The 20,095-nt window shown below is 43.8% G+C and overlaps 1 protein-coding gene across 4 annotated transcripts in view; it reads right to left on the bottom strand.

Annotated features, from left to right (window-relative positions):
* The window catches only part of FGGY (FGGY carbohydrate kinase domain containing), a 388,228-nt gene that overhangs the window by 129,467 nt on the left and 238,666 nt on the right, over nt 1–20,095 (bottom strand). For all 4 annotated transcript variants that reach the window (XM_021683954.2, XM_021683958.1, XM_044914038.1 and 1 more), the window contains one exon: nt 1,955–2,062. In XM_021683954.2, coding sequence (XP_021539629.1) covers nt 1,955–2,062 — 108 coding nt within the window. The remainder of the gene's footprint in view (nt 1–1,954; nt 2,063–20,095) is intronic.

Here is a 20,095-nt window from a genome sequence, read left to right as displayed (position 1 = left end):
ATCAGTTCCTTAGCCTGTTCTCCAGGGACTTCTTTTTCTTTTTTTTTTTTTAAAGATTTTATTTATTTATTTGAGACAGAGAGAATGAGATACAGAGAGCATGAGAGGGAGGAGGGTCAGAGGGAGAAGCAGACTCCCTGCCGAGCAGGGAGCCCGATGCGGGACTCGATCCCGGGACTCCAGGATCATTACCTGAGCCGAAGGCAGTCGCTTAACCAACTGAGCCACCAAGGCGCCCCTCCAGGGACTTCTTATGATGTGGTCCCTACCCAGCTCTCTAACTTTTATTGTCAGTCTTTCTTCTAAGAACAGTTTATGCCACAGCTGAGATGCTGGACTATGTGCCATCACCTCAAATAAGCCTTGTTATTTGTCACTCCCATATCTTTGTTCCTACGCCAGTTCTCCTGCCTAGAGGAGTATCTCTACCCTTCTTTGCCTGGTTGGTCTCTATTTACCTTTTAAGACTCAACGTAACTGCTTTCTCCCCTGCAAAAAGTTTTTTTTAACCTAGCTTTATGCCAGCTCTGTGCTTTGTCCCCCTGGTACAGTACTCATCTCACTTTTATGGGTCTTCTATCTTCCCTATTAGACAACCCCATGAATTCATCAAATTTTTATCAACTACCTTCTATGAACCAGGCACGGAGCTGGATGCAAAGAAAAGTAGGATATGGCCCTTACCTTTAAGGAGCTCATAGATTTCTGGAAATAGCAAGTTAGTAAACCAATAAGAACATAGAATATTATAAGTAGAGTTGTGTCTTAAAGGACAAGTAAAATTATCTAAGTGGTAAAGAGCTCTCTGAGCAGGGAAAGAAACACATCCAAAGGCAGAAGAGTAGAATAACATAAGTCATGGGGAAGCTGTGGGTAGGGTAATCTAGCCTCAGTGACAAGTACATGTGTGGGATTGAGGGGATGGACCATGAGAGGTATGACGTGCCCAGAAAACTATCTGAATGATGTCCTCAAGGCTATGGAGAACCACTAAAGGATTTCAGCTGGTGACTTACGTGGTCCTTTTTACAAAGTAGAATATCACTTTCACTGCCATGGAAAAAAAAAGGATTTTTGTGTGAAAGATAGGTGACAAGATGGGTTAGTCATCATTGCCTGGACCAACATTTATTCCTTTGGCAAATGCATGCTGACTATGCACCATATGTTGACAAAGCTAAGTTTTCTGATTTAGGAACCTGCAAATCTTCCAGATCCTGGGTATATGGGTAGTGCGACAAAATGGGCTGGTCAAGGTTATAAAAACATTTGGAAAACAGTGTGGAGGTGCCTCAGATAAAAATAGAGCTACCCTATGACCCAGCAATTGCACTACTGGGTATTTACCCCAAAGACACAGACGTAGTGAAAAGGAGGGCCATATGCACCCCAATGTTCATAGCAGCAATGTCCACAATAGCCAAACTGTGGAAAGAGCCGAGATACCCTTCAATGGACGAATGGATAAAGAAGATGTGGTCCATATATACAATGGAATATTACTCAGCCATCAGAAAGGATGAATACCCAACTTCTCCATCAACATGGATGGGACTGGAGGAGAGTATGCTAAGTGAAATAAGTCAAGCAGAGAAAGTCAATTATCATATGGTTTCACTTATTTGTGGAACATAAAGAATAGCATGGAGGACATTAGGAGAAGGAAAGGAAAAATGAAGGGGGGAAATCGGAGGGGGAGATGAATCATAAAAGACTATGGACTCTGAGAAACAAACTGAGGGTTTTAGAGCGGAGGAGGGTGGGGAAATGGGTTAGCCCAGTGGTGGGTATTAAGGAGGGCACGTACTGCATGGAGCACTGGGTGTTATATGAAAACAATGAATTGTGGATCACTATATCGAAAACTAATGATGTATTGTATGGTGACTAACATAACATAATAAAATAAACTTAAAAAAAAATTTAGACCCATATTAAGAAAATGTCAACTTACCAGTTTTCCAGTAACACTCTGACCACCTTCATTCAGCCAGAACCCAGGGACCATGGCTGAGAAATAAGGGCCCCAGACACCTGGTACAAAAATTGGGTCTTTGCTGATCTGAAAAGAAAGAGGCAAAATAGATGAAAATAAGTGATGCTCAGGGCTAGAAGAAGCCTTAACCTCCTCCCATCCGGTTTCTATGACCGTGAAATTCAACTTCTCATTAAATACCTTCTTTGGTAAGAAAGTCATTCCTTCCAAAGGAAGGGCATGGCTTCATCTTTGGAGGCCTTCTTGATAAATTCATTTAGATGTCAGGGTAGCAAAAGAGATCATTTTGGAAAGAAACTAATGAGACATTTCCTTGCTGGCTCCCTCTCTGTGGTAGACTCATTGCAAAAATGGTCCCCATTCTCCTCCCTCCGTGAATCCAACCTCTTTGCAAGGAGACTTGCGGCTCCTCTCATTGACAGGTGGAGTTCCCACCCCTTGAATCTGGGTCAGCCTTGTGACTTGTTTTGGCCAACAGAATGATATGGAAGTAACACTGTGTCAGTTTTCCAGGCTTAGGCCTGAAGAGGACTGTGTGCTTCTATTCTTTCCCTTGGTTCTCCACCTTTGCCAGAAGAGCCCAGAGTAACCTGCTGGATGGAAGGACAAGCAACAGAGCTGAGTCAGCCCAAATGTAGCAAGTGACGTCTCACATATAAGAGACAGACCAAACAAGATCAGCAAATCATCCTAGTCAACAAGGACTAACAAGCCCAGATCACAGAATCACCCAGCTAACTGGCAGACCTGTAAACAAAAATTCATGTTTTGTACGTCACTAAGATTGTGTGTTTGTCACCTAGCATTTCTGTGGTAGATAACTGATACATTCCCTTCCTTCTACAAACACTTACTAGTCACAACTATTAGCATGCCATCTCCCTCTCTTGGTGCTGGAGATAAAGAGATGAATCAGAAAGAGTTCCTATCTTCAAGCAGCTACTCATCTAGAGGGGAGCTTTACAAGTAAATAGACAAATAGGATACAGTGTGGTCCACGGGATGATAAAGAGAAAACACAGAATGTTATGGAGGGACAGAAGGGGCAAGGCGTGAATGGTCTGAGAGAACAGGACATAGATGTAGGATTGAGCCAGGCATGATAGGTCAAGGGAATGGCTTGAACAAAGCCATGTAGGTGAGGGAGAGGTGCTCTTAGGATTTAAGACACTATGTTCCACAGAAGTCCTTTCAGGTGTTAGGAGAATATACCAAAACATGAACCAGGACAGACAAGGAAGGACCATGTGTTCACTTATCTGGAATGGCACATGCTTCTCATCCATCTAGTAGGGATGCATGCTGAAGTCATATTTCTGGTTGTGGAGAGGTGTAGTTAGAGGGTGGGGAGGAAAAGGGAGTGAAGCATACCAGGTCTAGTCCCACATGTCTTCTGGACAGGTATTTATTCATTTATCCTACAAATATTTATTCAGCCCTTATTATATACTTGGTACTATGTCACATCCTGGGGATATAGAATTGAACTGAATATTCATGATTTCTACCTCCATGAAATTTATAGCCCAGCATTTTAGCACAGGAACAAGCTTTCTTTAAATGTCTTGACCCCCACTATTCCAGTTCCCTTTTCACTAAACTAGTGAGTCCTCAAATCAGTGGGATTTCCAACCCTCAAATATGAAGAAAGTGAGGGAACTACACAACACTGTCAACTTTAAATTTTGTGAAATAAAGATAACCTATAAAAAGGGACATTTAGCACCTAAAATAGGAATAATGTCAGGGAAAAAGGAAAGACTTTTACAAGAAAAGACAGTTTGGCTTACAATGACATATTCACTCATTTCCTTATTGGTTTAACAGATGTTTCCTGAATTCCTTATGTGGTATAAGCCTGTGCCAGGCACTGGCAATGAATGTGAAATAAAACAGCATGGTCCCTGCCCTCATGAAGCATTCTGTCTTGAGATGGGGTTAGATGAGAGTGGCTAATCCTTCAAGTTTGGCCAGGAATCTCCTAGGTTTAGCAGTCAAGATCTTGTGTCCTAGAAAACCATTCAGTCCTGGGCAAACGGGACAAATCACTGGGCACCCTCAGATAGATATTAGTTAGATCATTGCACAGATGTGTAATTATAAACTGTGATAAATAAATGAATGAAAATCAAAAGGTACTATAAGGGCAAATAAGTGAGGTACCTAATTTAGTCTAGGGGTCTCAGAAGGCTTTTTTCAGGAGGCAATATTTGAATTAAGATGTAAACTACACACAGAAGTCACTCAGTAGGTGTGAAGGTATTTGTGTGAGTACATGTGTTAAGTGTGTGTAAGTGCGTGTTTGTGCATGTGTGTATGATATGGAGACGGTTCCCACCAGAAGGAGCACACACTAAATGGTCTTCGTTTTCGTCACTTTGTCTTTGCCCATGAAAATTTATCACATGCCGTGCCTAGACACTACTCATCCCAGACTGGCTTTGGGGTGAATAAGAAAGCTCATGTTCACAACCACTTAGGACCCAGTGTTTGGGCAGGTACATGGATAACTGCCAAAGTCAAATCATCTCTTATCATGCCCTGCACCCCTTCCCTTCCAGAACTCTTAGCCCTGTTTCAAAGATTAGTCTCAGTGATCTTGTTGTATAAGACATCCACAGTCACACAGTAACCACCCAAGGTAGGATTTGAACCCAGGCAGAGGTTGGACTCAAATCATATGGTATGTTTTATTCTTAACTTTTTATACATAAATTGCTTTGGAAGGTTATGCATCACCCCCCACCTCCACCCCATCTCACAATTTATTTAAACTTGTTCCTGAGTCAGCTGCGGCAGAGCTTCACTGGAAGATGAGGGTCTGCTGCTCAGAAATGTCAGATGAAGGCTTTGCCTGGCTCTGTCCAGGGAGAAAGTTTTGAGCTGATTCCTGTTTGTGCTCACTCGTTTGAAATGGCACATGCTTCTCATCAGACATCTGAGTAAAGCAAGGAAACCAACACACAGAAATATGTTTCCCAGAGCATTTCCAATCACTTCTAAACCCTGTGCTCTTGGAGAAAACAAGTAATAGTTTGTTTTGACAGAGAGAGAGAGAGAGAGGCACATCTGTATGTTTCTGTGTGCTTTACTTCTTTGCAGTAAACCTAAATATTTAGAGATATTTTTGTGAAAGCTCTTTCCCATGCTGATGGCTATCTTGGCCTGGAGGCTGCTTTGTTACCCAAAGAAGGGAGTCCCTTTTATTCCACTGATAACAACTGTCTGTACAGGACGTTGATTTCCAGTCATGGTGATGCTGTTGGCAACAATAGTCAAGATTGACTGGGTACTTACTAAAGGCCTTATTCCAAGCATATTATCGGAATTAAACCACATAACCCTCATAAAAACCCTGAAGGAAGATTCCACCACTATTCCTATTAAATAGATGTACAAACTAAAGCAGAGAGAGTTTAATTCCATGTCCAAGGTTATAAAAATGCAAAGCAGCCAGGCACCACACTCTGCAGGTTCTAAATTTGTCTCTGCCAAAGTATGGTCTTATTTTTAGGCTACCATTGCTTCTTTGAATCCTTCTTTGGCTCCCAAGGGCAGAAAGCAAGGGCCATCACAGCCAGCACAGACTCATTCAAATGGAACAAACCTTCTGGCCCTGATAACAAGTTAGGGAATCTGCATTTCTAAAAAGCTTTTGGAAAATTTTCCCCTATAGGCTTGTGAAGAGCGGAGGGAGTTGAGTGTGGGTTGAGTCAAAGACCTATCTCTTCCAGCCTGCGGGATTCCAGCCAGGTGATCTCACACAAGCTCATCTTTCTGGGCCTCAGTTCCCTCAGTTCAAAAAGGGGAGGATTGATACAAATGTTGGAGGACTTTGGTGAAGATGGAATAAGCCGTCAACTACAAACAGCTTATTATATGTTCAATACCAAATACACGCTGGTTCTCCTTGAAATGAAGCTTGTGATGGAACAGTCAGGGAAAAGATTGAACGACCACAGCCAAAAGTAATTACGACCCGGTAAGAAGGTCTCTAGATTTGCCCGTGGTCTAATTTAGTCAATATTCTTAACAATGAAGTAGACCATGATACAGAAGTAAAGCTTATCATATTTTCAGACAGTATAAACGTGGGAGGATATTATGCTCCATATGATGGAGCATGTCCAAATCAAGATTCAAAATTACTTCCAAGAGCTAGAACATTAAGCAAAATACAAGAAACTAGTTAACATTTGTTGAATCGTATGGTTCAACCTTCATACTTAAAAGGTACTGGAAATATTCTCTTCCATAATACTCCTTCTCACGGGTGGTGGCACAAGAGTATTCAATTTGGTAAGGTTTAAACATCATGTAGACATGTGCTATATTCTTTAATTATGTGTGATATAAATAAAATAAAGTTATAGAAACCTGCAATAAAACAAAACATTTGGTTGCACACCATATGCGAGGCACTGAGATCAGCATCAAGCCTATAAAAATAATAAATAATAATAACAATAATAATTACTAATAAGGCATGGCCCCTTTCCTCAAAGGGCTCCTCGTCTTAACCAGGCAGACAAATGGTAGAAATTACAACAAAGCGTGCTAGGTGCTATAGTCAGGTAGGAGAGAAGTGTGGCAGAAACCCAAGCTTTCCAGAGATGGCCACATGTGAGCTAGGCCTGAAGGAAACAACTGTTTCCAGGCTGGGCTCACACTCATGAAGCTGCACAGGCATTTCGGTTTTCATGAAGGCTTACAGTTCTGAATTCTACTTTAACTAAAAGGTCATAAGGTTTGAAGGATAGGTGTATTTTTGCATCAATAGACCCTAGTGCTCATCAAAAATTCAATTTTTTAAAAAGCTATGGCTTTTGAAAAGGAAAAAGTTCCCAGTGAAACCACCCCCTAAGTCAGGCAATGATAGAAAAAATCACACAGAAATAAGGATAATAATAAGAAATAATAAAAGAGTAATTGCTAACAGTTAACTGTGGGCTTATAAAATGCCAAATACTCTTCTAGGCTCTTTTCAGACGTTCTGTCATTTAATACTCATGAAAACCCAATGAGATAGGTCCTATTATTATACTCACCCCAAAACGAGGAAATCTAAACTGAAGGAGGTCAGAGAGCTAGTATATAAAAGAGGAGTAACTTCAGATCCAAACAAGATCCAAGCTATGAACTTATTTCCCTCTGCAGATCCTATTTTCCTCATCTATAAAATAAATAGGTTGGACTAGAATATTTAATAACTCCTTTGTCTTAGAGATTATCTAAGATTCCATGAAGTTGAGTCATTCTTCCCCAACCTGCCAATGAGAATTCTCCAGCAGGCTATTTCAACACAGACACTGCCCCATGGCTCAGGGGATCCCGCTGGGTGGCCTCTTGGGGCTTCTCAAAGTCCCAACTTTGCCCAGCCACCCCTGTGACTGTGGCCTAGATTATCAGGGGCCTTTCTCGACGATCAGCTTCATGAATTGCATTTAATGGCTACTATCCATAATATCTGATATTCACTGAACAAATACTCAGCAAATATTTCTTGGATACATACGGAGTTCAAACTATTGCTTCAAACATGCAAAGATACGGAAAGATGGGCATCAGAGCCCTGTATCCACCTGCAGTTTGCCATCTAGTAGGAGATAAGGTGCATGATGGGCTGGGGGTAACTCAGGTATCAAGTGATTTGTGAGTTTATATTTGTATTCAAACGTGCAATTACCCTGATAGTACATGGAATTGAACAAGCATGGCCCTTTTGATAGCTGAAGACAAAGGCCGTGAGGAGGGTGGGCAGACTACCGGGGATCACAAGGATGAGAAACGGCCGAGCAGGGAGTAGAAGCCACCCTCCATTTGCTCCTGCCTCTTTGCATGTCCTTGCCCAAGCTGGTTCCATGAGTGGGTGCCACTGGCTACGTTTCAGCGGAGGCTACGCTCTCGTCAGCGGAGGTTCCCTGCAGTGCTAAAGCCCAAGAGCCTGCTCACACCTCTTGCTGGGACAGATGACTGGGCTCCGAGCAGGGAGCCACTCCAGCAATTTCCGTTCTGCCTGGCCCCCTCCCCATCACTCCGGGGTTGGCAGAAACCTCTGGCAGGGGCGGCAGGCAGGCTCCAGGCGCCAGTGGTGCTGGGAGGGAGCAGGAGGTTTTGTTCTAAGTGCCTCCAGCCAGGTTGGGAATTTTAGAGGGTAGCCACAGGCATGTGTGGGGCTGAGTATTTCCGTGGTGGCTCATCTCTCCCTCCAAATGGACCGTGCTATCGTCTTACTAGGAAAAAAACCATTTACATACATTCCAGCCAACTCCCAGCTCACTCCACAGTTCAAAAAAGAGCACAGAGAATTTGGTTTTTGAATGGGGCTCTTAGCCTTGACCTCTATTTCTGTACTTCTCAGATTAAATTGTAATGAGTTGGGTGCCTCTCCTGCGAAATAGTGAGGAGACACCTCTTATCTCAAAGACAGTGAACATGATTTAGTAATGTGAGCACAGACCTTGGGAGTTAGACAAACCTGAGTTTCGATTCTGGCCAGGCTGTTTATTAGCCATGTGCCTTTGAATCTGTCTGAGACTCAGTTTCCTCATTTATAACTGGGATAATCTCACCTCCCACAGAGTTCTGTGTGAGTCCTAAGTGGTATAATGTGTATAAAAATCTTAGGACATAATATGCTCTCAAGAAATGTGAAACAACAGATGGCTTAACTCTACTCCTTTTTGGGACAGTGGAAAGATCTGGAGTCCAAAGTCCTGGGTTCCGTACTAGGCTCTACCCCTTTTTAGTTCTGTCCCTTTGGGAGGTTCTCCTTCCTCATCCCTCCTAAACTCACTCCTCCGTGTTTGTCTCATGGGGTCAGCCCACCCCTCCCGTGGGTGCGATGGCAATTTTTATGCTGTTGAGTCCCAAATTGTTCTGCCAAACTCGGGCCTTGCTCTTGAGTTCCAAATTGGACACCTGACCTGGATGTCTAATCAATGTATCCAAAATAGAACTCGCCATCCTTCCTCCCAGGGCTGCTCTTGTGCTGGGGTCCCTGTCTGCCTATCTATCCAACCACTAGGATACCATTCTTAACCTTAAGATGCAGTCATCTTTCTCCTCTGCCCCATAACAGGCCCTATACGCTGTCAACTCTATTTTTTAAACAAAGCTTCTTTCTCCCCATTGCCCCATTAGTCCAGTCCTTTATTATCTCTCGCTTGGGTTATTGCAATAGTAATTAAGCTGGTTTCCCTGTCTCAAATACTGCCTTCTCCTGCACCCCCAAAAACCATGCTCAGAGAATCCAACTTCCTTACCTCCAATACAATGATCCTTCTAACACACAAACCTAATTATAATTATATCATTCCCTTACATGCTTTAGGAGTTCCCCATGACATATGAGACCTTTCTGACCTGGCTTTTAACTATGTGTCTCGCCTTATCACACATGGTACCATTTCCTCACTGTTTGTTCCATCATTTTTACTCCAAGAAGCCCATCATAGCCTAGAAATTCCCCCAAGTGTGCCATTTTCTTTCTCATCTCTATGTCTTCATAAATTCTCCTCTAAAAGGCATTCCTTCTGACCTCTCCCTGACTAACTCTTCCATGTCCTTTTATAGGATTCAGCTCAATATTATCTGCTCTGGGAAGCTTTTCTAAACCCTGACTGGCTGAGTTGCTTCTTCTTACATCTTCCTTAACCCTCTGTACTTCTACACTGTAGGCTGTCACAATATATGTTACGTGTATACACAGTATATTGTGTATATTAAATACGTGCATGTGTATATACTCGTACCTATAAATCGCATGTAATGTGTATTTAGTATGTAATATGCATATAAAATGCTTTATAAACTAAATCACACAATGCAGCACATGGCTGAAATTGTCAACAATGTCACAGATATTCAGAGCAATAGCACAGGACACGTGTTCCATCACCCATAAGTGGCACAGAGTTAATAAAGCTCAGGCTTGCCAAATTTTCCTCTTCTCTGGTTGGAGGTTTCTGAAAGGTTAAGAGTCCTCCAGTAGACAGTATGCCCTTCCTAGAAATCCAATCCCCTTATTTCAGTTTGAGCAAAACAAGAACACATGAAACCTGTCCACAGATATCTCCTGGGGCTTAGCAGTTTGAGCAGGCAGGAGGGCACTGAACGGGTTTGTCACCCAACCAAACAGTCCCCAAATTTGGGATGGAGGGAGGCAGCCAAATGTTGCTTGCTATGTCCTGAGTTATTTGCCAACTATTTTGGACTCCCTAAACCCCGAATTCCTTAATCTTCATCATTTTGAAACCCATATGTGATCACAAAAGAAATTTAATCCATATGTTTCTCATTCACATACACTTAAAACACACTAAAAACACACCCAAAGTTGCTTTGCAAGAGATGGAGTAGCCAAGAAAACTTTGAGGCCTGCCTAAAATTTCCCCCAATTTTCTCTCCTTCACAGATAAGAAGCCACACTTGGCCTCCTCTATACAGGCTCCAGTGAGCTCAGACGGGCTTTCAGCTTTGAAAGCTCCAAGAGCTGTGTGACCCCAAAGATGTAAAAATCATAGCTTGCATCTTTTTCACAGCCTAAACAATCTGTGGTGGGTAAACAGTTCCTGGTCTCTGCTGTGGATCCCATGAGTAAGAGAGGAGGGGCTGGTGGCGTGGGTGGGGGAAGGGGAGGAGGCGAGCAAGAGGAGAGAGGGTGCCCTTTCTGTGTGCTGGTCACCAGATGGATTCTTAGCTCTGCTTCAATGTCACATAGTGAGCTGGACTTTCAGAGTCAGAACCGTATCTTCTATTTCTACCACATCCCCAGGAATGAGCATAGGACTAACTGAGTGCTTCTCAAATATGACCCAACCAATGTCCTCCTTTGATTCTAAACCAGCTGTTAGGAAAAGCAGCTATCCCTTACAGACTTCAGTTAAAAAGATGCCCAGGGCAGCCTTTAGAGCCAAGGCTGATCAGCAGGTGCAGACGAGGATGACACAGGCTTTTCCCTGAAACAAGCACATGGCACCTGAACGCACCACACCTCTGTCAGATATCCTCTGATTTCCGACTGCTAAACTGTGGACACTTTCTCTTCCTGCCCGGCTCCTGATCGGCTTCTGAGTTTCCCTTGTTACGACCTTTTTCTTTGATACCAGTGTCTAGTCTCAGCTATTGTCTCATAAATCTGACCACAGATTTAGAGACTGGTCTGACTCTCAGTGTTTAGTCCTAACTTGCTATATGACATTGGTCCTCGGGGTGTTCCTCTAAAAAATGGGGCAGATAGGACCTCTTTTATAGACTTGTAAAGATTAAATGTGGCACAGTCTATTATAGGCCTTGGTACAGTGCCTGGTACATTCAGTAACCCAGGGAAATGGAGCCTGTCCTAATATCATCACCCCTATACTGGCCAAGGTGTACTTCTTATTTATGGAGCAGATTACATGGAGGCATTTAATTTTAAAAAGATCTGACACCATCTTGACTAGAATTCTGAAGTAGGGAACAAGGCTTGTATTGGCTCTAGAGAAGAGCAAGATACAAATCAACATGATCATTCAGATGGATTCATTTCTATTTGAAAGACATGTCACTAGGAACAAATGCACCTGAGACATACCCTGTTAACAGCATATGGTGTAAAGGCAAAGAGAACCTTGGCTGAATTATATTGGGGCCTCTTTTGAAAAAAGTCAGAATTGCTGGGCATATGCATCAATCCCTGCCTTTTGGAAGCGCTCTCCAAAAGAACGCACTCCTGTCTTCTCAGGTTCAGCTCAGGGGATTTGGGACATGTCCATACAAGTCTGGACCTAAAGGATCCAGATCTTCAGAACTCTCTCTGCACTTGTGGCCTAAAACAAGAGGAGAAGGCTAAAGTGGCCGGGCAAAGAGAACTAAAAACTGTGCATAGACGCTTGCATAGTTCTCCGACTGAAGGACTGCGAAAAGTATTAGAGGCTGACAAGTGGTTATCGAGTATTAATTAGGGTGAAGGATTTCATCCCTCACATCTTCTCTATAACAAAGCAGACTGCAAGAGCATTAAAAAATCGTGATGGTTAGCTGGGAGGAGGTCTGGAGAAAGATGGAGAGGGTGGGAACCCCATGTACTTGGCTTGCCTAAGAGGTCAGGAGGGACAGCACATAAGTAGCACACAGACCAGGATGTCTATGTCAGACCGATCCAGGCCCCCCTCCTGCCATCGCCGGGCCAGGGCTCAGAACCCGTCCCAGGCCAGCGTGCCAGGGAGCTGCCGCCGTCTATGCGGAGCTTCTCTCATCCCCACATGGGACACTGGTATAGCCATTTCCCCGACCCGAGATGCTGGGCAAGCCCGTGTCCCCCAGGTTTGATGGGAACCGAGCTTCAGGGACATTAGGCTAAGCTCCCAGACTCACCAAGAGGGCAGAACGAGCTTTTAGACTCAAATCTGACTCAAGAGTCCACAGGCTTCCTGAGACACCTTTTTTTTTTTTTTTCTTTTCAAAGAGAAAAAAGGGTGTAAACAGGAGAGGCATGGACAGAGCAGGCAGAAAGAACCATCTTCAACATCTGGTCTGGGGCCAGCCCAGCACCCCTTGTGCCCTGAGTGGAAGATGTCCCTCGAAAAGTCAATGGACATGATGGGGTTTTCCTACATCGAAGAGGGAGAGAGAGAAAAAAAAAAAAATCACACATTCCAGTGGTATCTTTCCCCTCTTCTCCATATTCAACAGCAGTTCTTTGAGAATGCGAAGTGACTCTCACGTTAAAGAAGAAAAAAAGAAAAAGGAAAGACTTAAAAATTGCTTCCCTATGTGAATGAGTTCCTATGAAAGGGAAATGGTTCAGAGAGGTAGGAAGACTCAAGGAAGAAAGGGCACTGAGAGGGAAAGCGGATCCTGGGGGGTTTGCCCTCTGCCCGTACTCTATAAAAGACCATGCTAATAAGTAAGATATGTAAACACTGCGAAACCATCAGAAACAAATGAAAAGGAGGGCTTGAGAGGAACAGTGTTCAGCTGGGGCCCAGGGCCAGGAGGCAGCTTTTGTTATGAATAGATCATCTGCATGTGAAACAGACCTGATTTTAACCCTTGGCAGAGGCTACCCAGTGTCTAAGAATGTATCAGGCCCATCTGGACTTCCTTAGAGAAAAGGAGAAAAAAAGGGGGTAACAGGGAAGAAAAAAGGGGGAAAAACAGCTATCTGTGAAATGCTATGACATGATGTAGGGCAGGGTTACAGTTCTGTGAGTGCGGTTTAAACAGTTTCTGTGTTATTAATCAGTAACACATGTAGCTCACAAAAAACAAAGGACAATTATAATGGCTTTTTTTTTAAGGCATTACAGGTGAATGAATGGGGGTGGGGTGGGGAAGGGAGGGAAGGCAGCTAACATTTGCCAAGCACCTACTAGGTGCTGACTGTTTTATACACATCCTCGTGCATCATCTTCATGATAATCCAGCCATTTCTGATCTGAGTCAGTCTGATTCCGAAGGCCATGCTCTTTTCATACCTGGCTACTTGAAGAACCACAGAAGTCAGATGAATGTAAGGGGCTGGTAGAAACAGCCCTCCCCCTCCCTGGACATGTGAGCTGTTGCTGTGGGTTGCCAGAAAACGCTCAGGGCAGTGCCTAAAGGTACTCTCAAGGGGCAAACCAAACCGAGTTTCTGGAGATCTGTGTGCTTCCTATGCTCCTGCCTTCCTCCCTCTCTTCACTCATCATGCAGCCATCAGAGACAAGATTAAATGAAACCGGCCACCAATGCCAGCCTGGCTTCCAGGATGTGTGAATTCCAGCAGAACTCCCTGTGTGTTGATACCCTGTGTGTGTGGTGTAGACCGATTTGCCATTGGCCTCGCAATTTGAGAATTTGGCTCTCACCTGAGGGACAGATGCCGGAGTGAGGAGTAAGAGCTATTTGTCCACTTCACTGGCCTGCACTCTTAGGGTGGTGACTGAGCACTCCGCCGTGGAAGGAGGAAACATCCCTGCACACCTGCCTCTGGAGGATACAGAGAAGGTGTGGGGGGGTCCGTGAGGCCTGGGGGCCGGTGACAAGTCTTCCTCCAGGCTGGCTAGTGCCATGGAGAGAGAGAGTTTTGTTTAGTTCAGCCCGGTCAGGAATCACAACTCCACAATCCATCTCTGAGACCCTGACAGATGCCAGTTTCCTCCAGTGTTAAAGGCACAAAAGAACATTCACCTTCCAAGATGTTCGGACAGAATAGAGCCAATGCAGAGAAAGCCTTGACATGCCGCCTGTCCACAGTAAATAATCAACAAGTAAGAGCTGATTATTTAACTTTCTCTACTCTCATTTTTTTTTTAAAGCCGGGAAATGTTTAATCTCTGTTTTTCTGAGTTCAGAGTGCACACTGGTCTGGCTAATCCTGGTAAGGTGCAAACAACAGCTCTGTGCCGGTAGAGGGTGGGAATAGCTGGAGACAGAGTGAGTTTTAGGTGGAAGAAATCTGGGTCTCATTTTTCATGCCAGACCAAGAGGATTGTTTGGATCTCGGTTTGAGTTCCTAGTGGTTCATGGTAAAAAAAAAAAAGCCATCTAATGTTTACACTTGAGGCATTTCTGCTAATTGAGGCTCTGTACTCATCTGTCAAGAGTTTACATAATAGCTGCCTTTGGGGGGGGGCGGGGCTATTAACTGAGATCATGCATGCCAAACACCTGGTATGGTTTCCCCCACACATAGTAGGTGCCTAGTATGGGTAATGGCGGGGGGGGAGGGGGGCTCATGAAGCATCTGCTGAGAATCAAGATTCTCCAGAACAGAGACACTTCATGCATTTCTTCAGCAAACATTTAACTGAGCACCTATTATGGGGGTCAGGTTCTGGGGAAACAGAGATGAAGGGATACTGTCCTTGTCCTAGTTTTCAACGTAGTTAGGGTGTGTGACAGTTAATCTAAGAAAAAGGTCTAAGTTCTTAGTACAACAATGGCTTGAAGAGAGTGCTATGGTTTGGCTGGAATGTAGAATTTACAGTAATATTGAGAAAAATCCCACACATGTCAAGTTGCCATATGCCGTGAGCAAAGGACTATGTTCGTGGCTTTACGTGAACTATCTCATTTCATAATTATTATAGGCCTGTAAAGACAGGTATCAGTATCTCCATTTTACAGACGCAGGAACTGAGGCTTACAGGGGTCATATAACTTGCTCAAGGTAAGGCTTTTTCCATGGAGCAGGAGATAAAAAAAGAAAATCAAACCTATGAGTCGGAGGACAGGCAGAGGACAGATCATGAAAGGTTCTTTCACCACAGGCTAAGTAGTTGGAACTGTTCTCTTGAAGGCAATGGGGAAATAATCCCAATTTGTGTTTTGGTTACTTTGTAGCTAGAAGCCCACACACCCACCGCCGTCCCCTCCCAAGCACGTATTCAGGATTACCAGAGGCTGGACTTACACAGTGGTTCATTTCAGTCTGTTCTGATTCACAACTGAATACATAATGAATGATAATCAGCTGTTACGTTGCCCAAAAGTTTGTGGTCACAGGCTATATAACTCTTCCACACAGAATAGGCCTTCCCTGGCCCTGCAGAGCCTCTGAGCTCCAGATCAGCTTCATGGTGTGGAAGTATGTGTGGTTTCTTCTGTTTTGCTAAGTCAACAGTTCCAGGCAGGGGAAAAGAGGCTTTGCCTCAAAATCTGTTTCTCTAAAAGCCCTTCACTGCCTCACCTCATTTTATCCATCTCCTCTTTCCCAATTCACCCTCCCCACAGCCTTCAGACCCTCCATGCTTTAAATGGCCCCAAAGTGCTACCTTGACCTTGGACTTTTAAACCACCTGATCTGCCAATACATAAATGGTGATCCCAGGACATTGCAAAGGGGCAGAGGGCAACTGCCAGCCACTCCAGACATGCTTCTGCCCTGATTTGGTTAAGATCTGGCCCAAGACCCTTGCTTCATCCCTCTTCCATGACATGCCTGGTGCAGAGGACTAGCATTTGAATTTAGTCTTCCAAATCCTGACTCTCCCTGATGACTTTGGCTTAAATGCACTCCACTAGCTCTCCCTACTCTGAAAGTCTTGGTGAGGATCATCACCCAGAGTTGGATTCAGATGAGGGTACCAGCCTCGTACCCAACACCCTACAGAGGGACTCTTACATGTGGCCAGAGGTAAAGGTACACTTCCATAGAGGCAATACCCCATATCAAGTATGTTCCCCATTAAATATCCCCTCCTCCCAGTCCATGTCAATGCACCTAAGATGTCTCCATGCTACAGAGGGTTTCCAGACAGCTGTTACAATCACTAGTTCAACCAATGCTTAATATATCTAGAAAGTAGGAAAGGCCAGTGCTTTTTATTTTATTTTATTTTAATTTTTTTAAAGATTTATTTGGGGGGGGGGAAGGGCAGAGGCAGAGAATCTCAAGCAGACTCCCCGCTGAGCGTGGAGCCGGACGTGGGGCTCTATCTCACGATCCTGAGATCATGACCGGAGCCGAAGTCAGGAGTTGAACACTTAACCAACTGAGCCACCCAGGTGCCCCAAAGCCATCACTGTTTAGATAAAGAGATGGAGGCCCTGAAAAATCAAATGAATCACTTAAGTTCACCTAGTCAGAAAGTGTCAATGTCAAAATTAAGACTGTTCCTTTTATTTCTTTTCTTTTTTTTTTTTTTTTTTAAAGATTTTATTTATTTATTTGAGAGAGAGAGAGAATGAAAGCACATTGGGGGGGGGGGTCAGAGGGAGAAGCAGACTCCCTGCCGAGCAGGGAGCCCGATGCGGGACTCGATCCCGGGACTCCAGGATCATGACCTGAGCCGAAGGCAGTCGCTCAACCAACTGAGCCACCCAGGCGCCCTGTTCCTTTTATTTCTAAGGCCAGTAAGTTCTCTGTTGGTATAGTGTTGAGAATGGATGTACATGATTTCAGAGAAGTCAAAAACACCCTTATAATCCCCCCAAAGCCATCATCCTTCTGGTCTCCTATAGGATGATGTACCAGAGGAGAGCCTCACTCACTTAATTTAAAGCTTTGATTTTGGTAAGAAGACAGATGTTGCACAGGGACACATCCTGTAGTCAGTTATACCACACTATAAAAAGGACATGAATGCACTTTATTTTCCTTAGTGACAGTAGAAAACAGACACATGAGATCATCAGTATTAGGTGAGAGGCTCGCCTGCATATGCCATGCCAGACCTTTCTTCAGAAGTTCTTGGTGCAACTCAACAAAAGCACTCAAACATAGAGATACCAGTACATAGTTGTGGCATTAAGAAATGGTGGGTTCCCTTGGATCCTCAATACTGGGAGAGTCTTCAAGAACACCTTCCAGATATCAAAAAGGTGAGCCTTCACCACCACACATCTCCAAGGCTTGTCACCCTTCACAGTGGAATCCTCCTAGGTGACTGTTTCATGCAAAATTTACTGAAAGCCACTTTGTTCCAGGGACTGTACTAGACACAAGTGCTATAGAAATGAATCAGCCACAACACCTGCCCTCAAGGAATTCACGGCCACGCGAACAAGGAAGACAGACACCCAAGTAACAAACAACAAACAGGGAGGAGTATGCCCTGTGCCACAGGTATGTGCCATGGGAGCACACAGATACTCCACCTCACTTATTCTGAAAATGTCTAGGAAGAGGTGATGCCTGAGCTCAGATGTGAAGGCTAAGTGGGAGTGAGACAGGAGAAGGAGTGGAGGGAAGGGCATTGCAGGCAGAGGGAGAGGAAGCAGCGGGGAGTACAGTGGAGCAGGGCTGGAGGAGAGAGAATGTGAAGAGTAATTCCATGGTGAGTCATTAGAATGGTCAATCATCACTGACCATTCTAGAATCCAAATGGTCATTAGAATGCTAAGGATTTTTTTTAAATTTTATTTTATTATGTTATGTTAATCACCATACAGTACATCATTAGTTTTTGATGTAGTGTTCCATGATTCATTGTTTGCGGATAACACCCAGTGCTCCATTCAATACGTCCCCTCTTTAACACCCATCACCGGGCTCACCCATCCCCCCAACCCCCTCTCCTCTAGAACCCTCAGTTTGTTTCTCAGAGTCCAGAGTCTCTCATGGTTCGTCTCCCCCTCCGATTTCCCCCCATGGAAAGGAGAAGGATAACATGTTTCGAACTGGTAGGAGCAATTTTGGCTAAGATCTTTTTCCTCTCTAGGACTCCATTCTGTCTTCTGTATTTGAGAGTATTGAGTTAGATGATCTTTACATGTTCCTTCTGGGTCTCCCATTCTGTTCATCAAATGAATGATTAAAATTACAGGAATCTATTTCATGGTGTTATAGAGTTGGTAGCTAAACATTATAGATGGGTGCCTGAAAAAAGTGTTAAGCTCTAATGAAGGAGACAGAACACAGAATATGGCTTCAAGTGATTTGAAATCAAAGCGAGGTCTGCCACTTACCATGTGATGGGGTAAATCCCTTATCTACCCTCTCATTTATAACAGGGATAGCAATGCTTTGTAGGGAAACTGTAAGAAATAGAGAATACCAAATATGTTAAAATATCTGGCATATAAGCAGTTACTCAGCAAATGTCCAATGACTGTATTGATGGGACTAGACAGACTGTAGCTCAGTATATTCTTTCAGCTTTTACTGTCTGTCTGCTACATCTAAGACCTTGAGTATGCAGAGATGAATGAGCCACAGCGGCAGCCCCTGGGAGCTCAAGGTGTAGTGGCAGGGACACACATTTAATACATTTTTGTAAAATAAAATGGGTGTAACAACAAACATATATGTAAATTGCTACAGTAACACAAAAGAAGAGGAGGCTACTTTTGCCTGGGGTCACGGGAGGAAGCTAGGCCAAGCTTTAGAGAAGAGGTAGTGTTTACATTGGTGACCAGCAGTTCATAAATAAGCTGCTTAGGACACCATTTAATATATCTCACTCAACACAAGTTGTGAGTCATTTTATCTCTAGGCCCAATTGTGTCCAATGAAGAATTTTTCACCTGGGGATTCTAATGAAATTCCTCCTCATGCAAATGGTCTCAGGGAATAAAAAATAAGGGATTAAGTTAAAAGGGGGAAAGGAAAAAAAAAAAGCATTAATTCATCTGTAAATTTTTAACTTTTCCAAGTTCTGTCGTGAAATATTACCATGTTCTTGGCCAAAAACCTAATGGGATCTTAACTAGGAAGGCACAAAGCTTAGGTGACTGATCGATGCCTCATCCCCCAAAACCTTTCAGGGAAGATCTAAAATGACCTATGTGATCCACAGCTCCAAGTCATTTTCCCCATGTATAAACTAGAGGAAAAGTTCACCTAAGCCATTATCGAGCGCCACCACTCAGTATTTGATTTTAACGGATCAGGGCGTTTCAGCATTTAAATAGGCCAAGTGAGAGGAAGAATTCTCACTCCCCATAGTCATGGGGAAGGACACTCAGTGGAAGAGGTGCGCTTTTTCCTTAACAGTGAACAAAAGAAGCTTGAAGAAAATGACGGATGTGTCATGCGCCCTTGGACCTTTGCATGATGATGACGATGATGATGATGATGAAGAAGGAGGAGGAGGAGAAGAAGAAAAACAAGCGGAGAAAGAGAAGGAGGATGGAAAATACATGTGGCGGGGCTGCAGAACTGAAAATTCTAGATTTAGGGTGCACACTGTTGCACGGAGTTCAAAGACAGCCACGTTCCAGTTCTACAATGTGAGAAGGACCTGTGGTTGCTGAGTTAGTCATCTGTAAACCTAAAAATCAAGAACGTGTAAGTCTGAGAGGCAGTCCCATGTAGTGGTTAAGAGCATGAACTTGATTAAAGTGAAATAGAACTGAGAGCTAGGAGTCCTGAGGAGAGAGATTAAATCTGGCTAGGGCAGGGGCACAGAGGAGGGGGCATGGAAATGCAGCCTCAAAGGATACTCAGAATCTTAGCAGGCTCGGCTGGGGCTCAGCTGTAAGGAAAAGGGGTAAAAAGAAGCTTTCTTGCCCGAAGGAATGGCATGTGGAAAGGCTAAAGCAAATTAGAAAGCATTCCTTCATTCAAGAAGTATCTCTTGAATGTAAGTGTCTACTATATTCAAAGCACTGTTCAAGGGGCAAGGACATAGCTGTGAAAAAACAAACTCCCACTTTCATGGAACATATGATCTGATGGAGAGTGGGGTG

Source organism: Neomonachus schauinslandi, chromosome 4, assembly GCF_002201575.2.
Source record: "Neomonachus schauinslandi chromosome 4, ASM220157v2, whole genome shotgun sequence".
Lineage (NCBI taxonomy): Eukaryota > Metazoa > Chordata > Mammalia > Carnivora > Phocidae > Neomonachus > Neomonachus schauinslandi.
This window is presented reverse-complemented; position numbering and strand designations above follow the sequence as displayed.